Source organism: Lynx canadensis, chromosome B1, assembly GCF_007474595.2.
Source record: "Lynx canadensis isolate LIC74 chromosome B1, mLynCan4.pri.v2, whole genome shotgun sequence".
NCBI lineage: Eukaryota > Metazoa > Chordata > Mammalia > Carnivora > Felidae > Lynx > Lynx canadensis.
In genome coordinates, this window is record NC_044306.2 from 172,335,368 (window position 1) to 172,349,338 (window position 13,971).

The following is a 13,971-nucleotide window of genomic DNA, read 5'->3' on the forward strand; positions in this document are numbered from 1 at the left end:
AAGTGACTCCAGGCTTTCCTTGGGCTCTTTCATTGCACAAGGGTTCCTTTTCTCATAGGCAGCCAGAGATTAGGCAAGAGTGTGGCCTCCTGAGCCTTCTTAATGTGGGACTTAAGGGGATGGTCTAGCTCTGACCATGTTCAAATCAAACTTTACAGTAGTGGGTTTTTCAGATGGGTGCCACTTAGTCACTAGGCTTATTCTCAGTCTGTGACCCAGTAGGCAGAGTTGGAGTGGTGGGGAGGGACAGAGGAAGGAAAATGGAAGATTAGGAGATTCTTCTGTATCTTTTACCAGCTCAAACCGTCTTTTTTCTTACTCAGGCCTATTGCTCCACTAGCTGTCAGAAAGCCAGAGGATACAGCTTATTGCCAGTTCTGAGAGTTGTGGGAAGGGTAGGAAATCCTCCTTTGGGAGCAAAAAACACAACTTGTCCCTTGTCATGGTTTTATAACCAACCAGAATACCTCGGAACAAGGCAGTGGTGAAAGTTTTTGCAGCTGCTAATTCCTGGATTCTCATTTCCAGCATTCATCTCCCCCTCTTGCTGGATCAATAGATTGCAGGTAGGGACACTCAAGTAATTCAAGCCAGAGACCTTGAACTTTGCTTTCACCTCCAGGCCCTACAAACCACTCTGCCAGTGTTATTAGTGCCCATTGGTCATCTGGCGTGAGTCAGATCTTTCTGATCCTCACTTCTAAGGAATTCCATTGTGAGAGCATCATAGCACCAAACTCCCTATTAGCACACACCACACAAACATCCACACATAAGGAAAATTCATTCGTGGAGAGTCAGAGCCATCCTCCTCCAGCTCTCTTCCTGGCTTCGTGGAGGGTAGACTGAAGAGCGCTTTGAGAGAATCCTCACCTTGAAGCCCAGCTCCTCTTGATTTCTTCTGGTTGAGGACTGTACCTTCCACCCCCTAGCTAAAAGAGAGTCAACGAATCTGCGTTTGGGGCATAGGTTTGCACTGCCACATAGGGCTTAGAACGCATTTTCCCAGCAGAGGCTTCCTTTTGAAATAGTCCAGGGATAATTTTTTTGCCTAGGAAAAAAATGTTGCAGATTCACAAATTGACTCCTTAGTCTGGATTTTGCTTGCAAATGCCATTGACACTATAAGCAATGTAAAACTGATCCCAAAGCTCTCTGTAATCCCATAAAACAGAGCCTGGATACGATAGTTGTCACTTCTACTTGTTGGAAACTGGACTCCTGTTGGCAAGTTGCTACAGCTTAAGATTTAACTGGAGAAACGAACTCTTAACCCAATTTTAAAGCGTATAGTCGTGTCCTGCAGCCTGAGGTAGAAACTCCTGTGAGCGGACAGCCTAAACAATCCAGAACTACTTAGTACAACCCCAGTGTAGTTTTAAACTCAATCACCTCCGGTCCCCATCTTCTGGGCCTCTTTGTGATTCATCCAGAAAATGAGAACTTTATATTTTAGGAGAAGCATCAGGGCAATGGTGGAGTATGTGGCCACAAGACCATATGGATTGAAAGATTTCATTAAGGTTTTAGATGTATTATATTGAAAGGCCACACTGTGTTTAGCCTGCAATCATTTGTCTCTGTACCTTATTTCAGATCAGTTTGCGTTAGAATAAATATGCTTACAGTTTGTAGGAAAAACATAAATGAAAAGCATACTTTTGTGTATGTATTTATATTCTTGCTTACCCTTCAACACACACACACACACACACACACACACCACATACTTACACAAACTCCCCCAAAACCAAGGCTAATATTTTTTCTTTCTTCTCTTTATCATACGTTGGCATTCAGTAACTGCTGTCTGTTTGAGCCCCTGCTAAAATAGAGTCCTTTGGACTTTCCTCACAGAAACACATCTTCGAAGTGCTCATCATAAAAGCAGTCACTCACTGTGACTGTGAGCAGACTATGCTCAGACATTAGCGAATGAGGGAATTTGCCATTTTTTTTATTATGTGTTTTCCTTGAATCAGTAATGCTGAAATCTGAAATAACAAGAGTGAAGTGTACACAGACCTCTGAGTTTCTCAGAAGGAAACTCTCTCCAGCGCCTGCTTCTTAAAATTGAAAATGAGGGGGCCTGTGTGGCTCAGTCGGTTAAGCGTCTGACTCTTGATTTCGGGTCAGGTCACTATCTCACTCATGGTTTGTAAATTCAAGCCCCACATTGGGCTCTGCGCTGACAGTAAGGAGCCTCTTTGGTATCCTTTCTTGCTCGCTGTCTCTGCCCTCCTCCCCTGCTCATTCTCTCTCTCTCTCTCTCTCTCTCTCAAAATAAATAAATTTAGAAAAAATTTTTTAAAAATGTGCAAGTGATAAGGGTGGCGGGTCTGGTAATGAGCGATGGTGAGTGATGAGACAACAATCTCACCACGCTGGAGGGCCTCTGATCACGTCTCGCCTTGAACCCTGCTGTCTCAGTCAGAAGGCCCTTCCTTTGCTGGACATAAAAGTAAGATTCAAAATGAGATTCTCTGTAGAAACAGTAGGAAAAATGTGGTGCGGAACCCAAACTCTGGACTCCCCTTGCGTTAGCATCTGTTGGGAGACCCCTCCGTACACACGTGGATCCTTTTGCAAGATGACAGGGGGCCTGCTGCCAGCAAACCCTTTCTTCCTCTTGGGTAGCACCTTGTTACCTGTACTGAAAGACAACATTAATTAGCAGGGGAGGCCGTGACCACTAAACTTGGTTTTGAAAATACCAAGGAAGTGACACATCTTTCTCTGGACTTTCAAGCCGTGTGCATTTCCTTTCTCTTACAGTGGCCATCCCTGCCATTGGGGCCCAGTATTCCGTATTTCAGGCCGCCCCAGCCCCTAAGATAATTGAAGATGGCAAAATCCACACAATGGAAACACCTGATCAGCCCCATCGCGGTGCAGCCAGACCCAGCCAGCGCCGCAGCTGCTGCCGCCGCCCGCCACCGCCGTCATTCCTGCTGTGTCAACGCCGCCACCTTTCCAGGTAGAGCCCTTGCTGTGGTCATTGTCATTGTGTGTGAGGCCTTGTTAATCCCAGATTCACTGACATGCAGGCAGGAGAGTTTGCTGTGTGCCGAGCTCTCCGAGGAAGTAGGTGATTGGGTGAAGAAAAATGTACTGTAAATCATGACAGGATGGAAAAGTTTGAAAGAATAATTATACTACCCTAATATTATCACTGTATTAAAGATGGGAGGCAGGGTGCAGAAATGACACGTGTATTTCTTCACTGTGTCATAATATTTGCATATAATGTTGTGCATTCAATATTACGATGCTGGATAATTTTTAATTCATGTTCTTACTGTTAAGGGGCTGACTTGCAAAGTCCAGGGAGATCGCTCACATCTTCACTTGCCAAATTGCAGTTCAGTGATGATTTTTTTAAGTTTCCCTCTCCTGCCCTTCCCCCCCACCCCCAAGCCCCCCTGCCGGGTATGAATATTTACACCTGTGTATCCACACACAGGTGTGTAAGTGTGTAAGTGTGCGTGTGCATGGAGAGAGAAATATCTGTGGGCCACTGGGTGGCTCCGTCGGTTAAGTGTCCGACTCTTGATTTTAGCTCAGGTCATGATCTGGTTCATGGGTTCAAGCCCTGCACTGGGTTTCCTCACTGCAGCGTGGAGCCTGCTTGGGATATTCTCTCTGTCTCTGTCTCTCTGTCTCAAAATAAATAAATAAACTTTAAAAATATATATCTGTAGAAATGTAGATAGATAATAATTTTACAGGGGGCAGCTCAGTTAAGTGTCTGACTTCAGCTCAGGTCACAATCTCGCAGTTCATGAGTGTCAAGCCCCAATTCGGGCTCTGTGCTGACAGCGCAGAGCCTGGAGCCTGCTTTGGATTCTGTCCTCCCTCTGTCTCTGCCCCTCCCACTCATTCTCTGTCTCTCCTCTTCAAAAGTAAATTAAAATATTTTAAAAATAATAATAAAAAAACAAAACTTTGCAAAATCCACCCTTATCCTCTTCTCCAACCTGATCCAGCTCTCCCCCATTCCTCCTCCCTGTCCTGTTCTTCCTGTTTCAGCCTCCTTCCCCACCTTTGCTCATAGCTTCTCTTCTCTGTGGTCTTTTCAGCCCCGAGTCTTCTGTAGAATCTTTTCCCAACCACCTAGCTTGGAAATCATGCTCCTGTGTTTCTCATCAACCACAATTGTTACTTGGCATATACTGCCAGTATGTTCTGTCTCCCCAACTGATGAAGCTCCTCTAGACCACGAGCTACATCTTACATTTCTTTTTATCTTCAGTGCATAGCACTTAGGGAATACTTTATGGGTGATAATGTCATCATCCAAAACAATAACAACAAAACATCGTGTTAAAGCTACTTTTTGTGAGGCAAGTGAATCTCAAATACCTTATCATCCACAAGCACATATACTCAGACCTAGGTCTCTTACCAACTGGATAAGAATTATCCAGGGAGTATGTTTATTTTTTTTTTTATTTTTTACATTTTTGTTTTCCACGTTTTATTTATTTTTGGGACAGAGAGAGACAGAGCATGAACGGGGGAGGGGCAGAGAGAGAGGGAGACACAGAATCGGAAACAGGCTCCAGGCTCTGAGCCATCCGCCAGAGCCTGACGCGGGGCTCGAACTCACAGACCGTGAGATCGTGACCTGGCTGAAGTCGGACGCTTAACCGACTGCGCCACCCAGGCGCCCCATCCAGGGAGTATGTTTAAAAAAGCAGATCTTAGGAGCACCTGGGTCCACCTCAGTCGGTTACGCATCGACTCTTGGTTTTGGCTCAAGTCGTGATCTCATAGTTCATGGGAGTAAGCCCTGCATCAGGCTCAGTGCTGTGAGTGCAAGATTCCTATGCTTGGGATTCCTCTCTCCCTCTTTCCCTGCTCCTCCCTGGCTCGGGAGTGTGTGCAACTCTCTCTCGTGCTCCAAATAAATAAATAACTTAAAAACAAAAAACAGATTTCTTAGACTCAAACCCCAGAAGATACCCGATGAGCAGAACTGGGCTGGAGTTCTAGAATCCGTGTTTTGTATAGGCTCCTCAGCAATGCTGAAATAGAGCCATGCTTGTGAGCCACTGCACTATGGTGCTATATATTTGCTTTTGCCCTCTCTGTGCACCATTCTGGGCTGTGTTATTCAGAAAGGGTCACTCCAGCTGAAATTTATTCATTTACCAATGTATCATCAAGTAGTCGTCTAGTCTGGACTAACTAAAGCCAAGAAAAGGAATAGGTTGTAAATGACTCATACTGTAAGATGGCAGCTAAATGTAGCTACTTTTTGTGAACTCACTATAAATATCTAGAGTAACCTACAAACGACACTTAGTGGAATTCTGGTCATTTCTAATTTCTCGTTACTAAGAAACTCGTGAACTTTTGTCCTTGGTGCATAGTGTCCCAAATTCCAGTTCTTGGACTCACGCTCTAGATCACAGGCTGTTTCTGTCTTTTATCGGTCTGCACTGAATGTTGCCATCAGGGTCTTTGTTCAGAGTCTTTGCTTATGACTTGGTTCAGTGTACAGTTGTTATCCGTTGATCCCAGGGCAGATTTTTTCCTTCCTTCAACATATCGTGCAAATTGCTTGTAGCTACTTACTTGTGAACTGCAGGAATGACTTCTTTGAGTGTGTGTGCTTCTTGGTGCTCACCCACTGATCTAGGTACTCGGGGACCTCCCTCTGAGTTCATTGACCTGGGTTCTCAAAATGTTCAGCTCTCTGCCTCGCCCGTATTCTCTGCCAAGTTGCAGCAGAGGAAGGAGCGTTTTAAGCACTACTGATTGGTGAATAGAACACCTTTCTGAGTGGAGCCACACTAGAAATCAGTTCCCAGCATTACTTCCAGAACCTTCCCGTGGAATACTTTCATTCATACTCCTCTGTCTTGCACGTGCTTAGGGGTGTTCCTGTTTAGCCATTTTATATCCTAAGTTTCATAAGCCTTTATAAGTAATTTAAAAAAATGTTTGCTGGCATAGACAGTCACTTTTCAAATTTATTTCTCAAAGTGTCCCCAGTCTTCAGAAATCTTTGGGATAAGTAGAACAAGGATAACCGTTCCTCTTGATGGGGCCTTTTCCTCTCTTTCCCCATCCCCAACATCCGCTGCTCACCCCAGCCACACCCAGGTGTTGGGGACTGGATGGTAGTACATGAAAATGTCTCTCTCGGATTTCTCCCTCCTACAGTTGTGTCCCTTTGTCACTAAATAAACGTCCATATGTTTGTAGAAACTTGCTTGTGTCTTGCTGCAAACCACAGGCTTCCCAATTCTGAAGTTTCTGTCTGTGGTTATGAAGCAATGCCAGTGAGGTAGTCATTGTTAACATGTTGTAGGAGACCAGATAATACAGGGCTAAAAGTGCTGGCTCCAGAGTCCTACATTCCATTGCTTAAAAACTGTGTCACCTTGTGCAAGTCATTTAACACATCCTCTCTGTATAGTCACAGTACCAGCTTCATTGGTGGTTGTGATGATTCCATAACATCATACAAATAAGGTACTTAGAATAGTGCCTAGCATACCATAGTCTCTCAGTTATTATTATCATTGGTATAATTATCATTTTGGTTACAGTTGACAAAATGGCTCTCAGATGGTGAATTTCCTTTGAACATAATTTTGCGACTCTCATTTGGAGATTTTGTAAAGGAAAGATAACTAATTCCCTTATGGAAATCCAGGAAGAGAGAATTTTTAAAATAGAATCTTCCATTTCATCTCTCCTGAATTGTTTATTTTGAAGATGCACTAAAACATACAGGCCATAGCAGCATTGACTCCAGGGCTTTCTCAGGAACATAAGGGGCACTAGATATTTCATTAAATGTGTGTTTTATTTGACCACAAATCCCCTTTTCCATAAAGCATCTCGCAGAACTAGCTTGACAGCAAACCCTTTGGGAAATACTGAACCACAGTCTTCACTCTCTACCCCTGTCAGTTGTGAAAATAGTGTGTTACACTTCCAAGTAAAGAGGAGCAGGTAGCAGGGGCTTTTATAGAGCTAGTAGTGGCATCGGCAGTGAGGCGGCTTTAGTTAGCTTGCCTTTCCCCACTTCTTCCTGTGGAAACTCCTCCTTATCATTCAGAACCCAGCTCAAGTGTCTCTACTTCTGGGATGCTTTCTCCAACTTCCCAAGTTCCTCAGTTCCTTTTCTAAGCTTCCACAATCATTTGGATACAGTTGGCCCTTGAACAACACAAACGTTGGGTCTGCCAACCCCCCACGCAGTTGCAAATCCATAATTGGCTCTTGATTCCGCAAAATCACTACCACTAGCAGGCTACTGCTTGACCAGAAGGCTTACTGATAACATAAACATATGTGTCAGTAAAACACATATTGTGTATGTTACATGTATTATGTTCTGTATTCTCACAATAAAGTAAGCTAAAGAAAAGAAATATTATTAAGAAAATCATAGGGATGAGAAAATGCATTTACAGTACTGTGCTGAACATATTGGAAAAAATCCACATATAAGTGGACCCACTCAGTTCAAACCCATGTCGTTCAAGGGTCAACTGTATATATAGTGGTGTCATATCTTAGGTTGAAACCATCAGTAGCATTTGCTGAAAATTGTAGAGGGTTGCAGGTTTTTTGTTTTTTTGTTTTTTGTTTTTTTAGGTCACAGCTTAAAAAGCTGCCCCTTCGGAGAACTATATACTTGGTTCCATAACATTGTCACAGTCTGTTTTCCTCTCTGTTTTTGAAGCATCTTGTTCCTTCAGTTAAATTAGAGTTGAAGCAGCTGGTATATACTTTAGGGAAAATATTTTTAATTACAACGAGATCATCTGAGAAAAGGGTAGATTACTCAACTCCCTTTGCTAGCCTGCTCATGCTGATTGAGAGGGATGGCAGGTAGAAGATTCCAGACTATTTAACTTGTAGCTCTACGGTTCTGTCACTTTGACCAGTCGAATTTGGATGCGCCTGGAGGATGAATTTCCAACTTACCTTGATGGCTCTTTCCACCTTCCCTTACAGCAGTTATGTGCTTTACCCCTCTGCCCCCCTCCCCCAACCCCACCCTGAGAATGAAAACCTTCGCTTTTACCTCCTCCTACCCCCGACCCCCGGGAACTGAAAGAACGAACGGCGCCTTGGAAGGAATGGGTGACTAAATGGAACAGGCACCTACGCGCAGTCAGTGAGGATCCTTTCTGTCTCTCCTCCTCAGGGCCGCCCGATAACTCCAGTGTATACAGTGGCTCCAAACGTTCAGAGAATTCCCACTGCTGGGATCTACGGGGCCAGTTACGTTCCGTTTGCTGCTCCGGCCACGGCCACGATCGCCACACTACAGAAGAACGCGGCTGCCGCTGCCGCCGTCTATGGAGGATATGCGGGCTACATACCTCAGGCCTTCCCCGCCGCTGCTATCCAGGTGCCCATCCACGACGTCTACCAGACATACTGACACTGGTGAGGAGAGTGGAGACAGACCACGAACTACCCCTGAAGGAACACTTTACTATTTATGAAGAAAGAACGTGCAGGATTAGCACACCTATGAAAGTGAAGAATGTTATCAAATGTCATACTGAAATATTTTATATTCATGATGAAGTTTTCACTAGTTTTTTTTTAAGACTATTTGCAATTTAGCAGCCTGTGTTCATACATTTCTAAGAGACTTGCAATGGTTCGTGCCTTAATACCATCTCTGAAAAATTTGTACGCTGTAGTACATTTGTATAGAGGTTTTTGTTTTTTGTATTTTTAAGGATATATTTTCAGTATGAAGGTTATTTTCTTAACTTCTGCACTCCAGAGATTTCTATTTTGTAGTACCTTCAATAATATATCAACTATATATTGAAAAGCACACTTGAGCAGCTAGGGAACTATTTTGAAAAATATATTCAATATTTAAAGATACAAACAATAGTGCTTTAAAATACTACATAAAATGTTATTTTAAAAGTTATACTGGAAAGTGCAATTTTAAAGTGAGTAAAATCTCTATTTTAGCTGGCATTAAGGGTTGACGGTGTTACCATCTGTCCTCTATGACAGTTCTTTTTTTTTTTTTTTTTAAGGAATTAAAACACTCGATTTCTCCTTAAGCCCATGTTGAAAAGACTTGTCACATATCTGAGTCCAAACACTGGAAAGCTCTCACCTGCCACCATCACCCTGGACCCTGTTCATTCTCCATTTGTCTTTCCCTCCCCACAGCCCTACTCCTTCCTTCCTCCTTTCCCCAGCCCCACCTGTGAGTCTGGCAAGTCTAGGGCAAAATGAATTACTCTGATAGAGAGAACATTGATGGCTTTTATACTTCTTCCTGGGTTTTTGACGGGGGTGGGGGGTGTTTTGTTGTGGGTTTTTTTGTTCTGTTTTGGTTGGGAAGGTATTTTCAATAGCAGAGTATGTATAAGCACAAGGTTTTCATAGTTTCCATAAGACATCTTTGCATAGCTATTTAATTGTCTTCTATAAAACCTTAATTCTTTTTCTAATGCTTTTATTTTATTCATTTTTTGAAGTATGAGTTTGTAGAGACAGTGAATGTCATTGTAGACAAGGCCCCCAAAGACTCTAGTCACAGAAAGTTAATGCTTCTAGTTGCTTTTATCATGTTTCAGTGCGAAACGTCTTGGGCGGCAAGGGTGTTGGAAATATGTTTATTGAGCAGGGCTTTCCTCCGGAGCTGCGCACATGGCAGGTGTACTGAATGGGGACCTACACACCCAGGAGGAGGAGAGAGACCTGGAGGAGTTAAAAGATAGTTTGTAAATAATCTCCTAATGCTGGCTTTTAGTTGTTTCATGTTGCAGAAGTTCATGGTGTATAGTTTAATGCCAAAATGAAACCATTTATTTCAATGTTATTAAAAATTGTGTTTATTAGGAGAAGTAAATGTATTGTTGCAGTGTTGTGCCTGTTTCAAGGCTTGTGTTTATCAGAGTGAATGTAAAATACAGTAAAATGTTAAGATTGTCATCTGCTTTAGGAAATACATCAACTTGGAACTTTTTTAAAGGCTCCATCAAGGAACTGAGGTGTGCAATAGGTAGCAAGTACACAGTTGTGTTTTTATGTCACATTAGAGATCTGTAAAATCTTTCCACTCAATTTTTGCTGATGGCTGAATTCGTATTATGGATTAATAATAAGATCATGCCTTTAGCAACTATTGTAGTTTTGTTTTCAGTTTTAAATTAAGACATTCCCAAATGCCTCTTTCCCCCCTCATTTTAGGGTGGGATGAATTTTTTTATATATAAGCAATATTTATTTAACTATTCTGTAAAATTATTGAGTGCCTGCAAAGGCCTTTAAACATTTCTAACATTTATTTCCCACCATTCTTGAATGACATAAATAATTGTGCAATGTTCCTGATGATGTACCCAGCAAGCTGCATCCAAACTCAAATCTGTTGGAATGAGTAATCCAACAAAATGCAATTTGGATCAGATCCTCATCCCTTGACTTTGTGTGAAAGAAGTACTGTCCTTCCAATGAGAACTGTCACAGAGGTTCACTGGATGAGACTCTGGCCCAGCGGTCTTACTGTATTTTACATATGCCTGTAAATTATTTGAAAAAAAAAAAAAAAGTAATAAAAAAAAAATTGATATCTTAACATTGCAACTACCAAACTACCTTAAAAACAAATGTTGGTGAGCCTCCTATCTGGTCTGTCTGTTTCTGTTTCAAAACCATTTCAGATACACTACTGAGGTAAGTTTATAACTTGAAATGTGAACTTTTTTTTTTTAGGGTTAAGAACAAACTATATAAACGTTTTAAAAAAAAAAGCTTTAGTGTTCTCTGTTTCAAACATGCTAGCAATTTAGGTGTTATCTTTAGTTGCTTTGTATTTGAAAAGCTTTTAAATTTATTTAGATCTTGCTCCATATACAATACATTCTTAGGATGTATGTAGTAAATAAAGCTTTCTTTAAAGCAATTTCCAGGCCTTATTTTAAATTGTGTTTCTTTATACTGATTTTTTCCTAACAAAATTAGAAAGAGCTTTACAGTGTAGAAGGAAGCAATTGGTTTACTATTTTGAGCTGGAGGCAAGTTACTGTCCTGTCTTTGCCTTGGAATTACCATCAAAGATGGGTTACATAGTAAAAATGGTGAATTATCAATATTTTCAAACTTGGGCTTAGGTGATTGAAGGTTAAGCACCCAAATTCTGCTCAACATCTAGACTGGAATAGGATTTGGCAACACCTGTCACTGCTGTCAGTACTGAAGTTTATGATCCCAAGAGCTTTACACTCAGACCTCTAAATGGAGGCCACGTTGGGTTTGTCCGGTGGTCTTGTGAAAGCGCTGGATGACCTGAATGTCCGTCACTGCACTGGAAACCAAAGTCTTGTGTTCCTCATTTTCACAGCGCACAGCAAGGTTAGCAGAACACTTCCTTCCCTTTTCTCTGGAGAGCATCACTAACTTCAGACAATATCCATCAGCAGAGCCAACCAAATGATTCAAGGGAAAGTGATGGGCTGCCAATGGAAATACTTTTAAAATTTTCCCCACATGGCTTTGCCATTGATCAAGAATTTTACCGTCTTCGTCTTGAGCAGTCTGGGTTATGGCGTCACTTCCCACCTTTCTTGAAACAGTAACTTCTTGCTTTCTCTTAAAAAGGTAAAGGCCTTTTTTAGACGCAAGAGGGGCCAGGATACTTACCAAGATGACAGATCATTAGGCAATATTTTCAAGGATCTGCTGATTCCTTTTCTAAGAGAAGAGTACAGATATCCTTCAAACTGCAGAATCACAGAGTTTGATCTCATTAGAAAAAGAACAATTGTACAAAATAGGTATTATACCACCACTAGGTGCCAGGGTCTGTTGTAGGTACTACAAGCATGAACAAACCCACAAAATCTTGCACAAGTAGAGCTTACATTCTGGTGGGAGGACACAGTTTGAGCAGATAAACAACATGTTGGGTAGGGACGAATGCTATGATTACGTGACTCGTTAGGCTCTTTGGCTCCCAAATCTCGGGTCAACCTCACAAAAACTCAGTGAAGTAGGCAGTCAGGCAATGTGGACTGGCCAAGCTGGTAAAAACCTGGACTGAAATCTGCGGTCAGATCCCAAGTCTCAGGTTTTTTCTAAATAGCACACTGACCCTGGAAATGGGTAAAACAGTCATCCAGCGACCTCCCTCAGAGCTAGAATAAGAAAAGAAAAGCTTTTCTACAAGTGCAGTTTTGGTTGGGTTCTAGTTATGTTTCCCTATGCGACCTCTTTCCTCGGATGGGCAGAGAAATATCAGAATGGCTGAAAATGCCTATCTCAGCCTGGAAGACCTAGCGTCTCTAAGTGGAGCTGCTAGAAATATACACTCTGGGAGGTTTAAGGAATTCTATCGGCAAGGCTGTCCCAGAGACGATAGAAGGCTAAAAAACAATGTCATGAGAAGTCGCCTATACCCTTCCAATTCTTTACTAGGTAGGTGCCATTTTTTTATTCTAAAAAAATCTGTCATGACAACATACATAGGTATTATTTAGTTTGAAAGAATAGTTAGAAAACAAAGTTCTGGTTTTTCTTTTCTAGTGAAGGAAAACCCCATGACAGTCCAACGTTCATTGGATTCTGTTACTGGCACACACTGTGCTGGGTGTGTTTCATTAGCTATAACTGGACCTTACTGCTTACCGAACTCTGTTTAAGGATATTAGGGTGCTTGACTATTTAACAGAAATGTATAGTATATTACCTCAGTATTATGTGATAGTATCTTTGTTACTAAAGCCTTCTGGGCACTCGGCTTCTCTCAGAGTTTAAACACGAAAATGTGACATTTTGGCATGGTCTGTTTTGATGAAATGACATTTTGACCTCATGACCCTTAAAAAAAAATACATCTTCAGCCTTTAAAAAAAATACTAGTAGGATGATACAGATGATTCACTTTATGCCTACCCTACCACTTTCTTCACACATTCCCCATCTCGACCACCCAAGGTCAAGGGCATGATTAGGTTTAAATACAAAATGAGGCTCAGGAGACATCCACAAATGTTTTGCTTCAATTCCAAGCTCTAAGCTGTTGGACTGTATCCAGCCTTTTCTTTCCCCTCATTTCCCTCTTAGACATCCCTTTCTAGATATAGTATTCCCGGTTTCCTAACTTTCTCACCACCATATACCTGGAAAAAATTTGCCAAAGACTTACCTCTGGGACAAGCACTGTGAACCTAGTGGAACAAGGCTGGGTTTGTCGTCCACATGCCTGGGGGTAAACCCCAGCTTTGCTACTGACCAGACAGTGATTTTGGAACAGACGCCTCACCTCTCTGAGCTCCAGTTTCTTAATTGTAAAATAGAATAACAATCCTGACCTTCACAAGGTTATTGTGAAAATCAGATGAATTAATGAATCTAAAAAGGCCTGGTATGTTGTAGGCACTCAAGAAACAGATTTCCTTTCTCTTCCCCTGTAGTGTGAATGCATTCTGCTACATTAACTCTTTAAGCCTTTCCATTTTACCCCTTTTATTCCTTTTGTTTCCATTTGTTCAGTAAACATTTATGAATGCAACTCGAGGCACTAGAGAGACAACAATCAACAAAATTGACCCTCTCTGCTCTCTAGAAACTCCCAGGCGTGATAGGACAGTGTTGCAAGTGCTCTGAAATGGGAGGTGGCAGCCACGCAGGCTTGGTGCAGGGGGTTAAGGAGGATTTGGGGAACAAAGTGGCTTCTGAGCAAAGATCTACAGAATGAGTAGGGATTAAGGCAGATAAACAGAGAAAAGAGGGAATAGGAGGTGGCCAAGTCCAGAGAAAAAACCTTGGAATAGTCAGGGACCTGGAATAAGCTGTCTCAGAGAGAGAAAGGGTGTGAAGAAACTCAACCATAGTTCCGTTCAACATTAAACATGGTTCATGGACCTGTGCTAACTGTAGAAGGAAGAGATTTGGTCCCTATAACAAGGAAGTGGGAAGAGCTGTAAATCATTCTTCCTTAGGACTTTGAATTCCAGGAAA

At 42.0% G+C, this 13,971-nt stretch overlaps 1 protein-coding gene across 1 annotated transcript in view; it reads left to right on the forward strand.

Annotated features, from left to right (window-relative positions):
- Nucleotides 1–10,915, forward strand: part of RBM47 (RNA binding motif protein 47) — a 76,323-nt gene extending 65,408 nt beyond the window's left edge. Inside the window, 4 exon segments of the mRNA XM_030313995.1 lie at nt 2,776–2,867; nt 2,869–2,930; nt 2,932–2,977; nt 8,174–10,915. Coding sequence (XP_030169855.1) covers nt 2,776–2,867; nt 2,869–2,930; nt 2,932–2,977; nt 8,174–8,413 — 440 coding nt within the window. The 3' untranslated portion in view covers nt 8,414–10,915.
- The last annotated feature ends 3,056 nt before the right edge of the window (nt 10,916–13,971 follow it).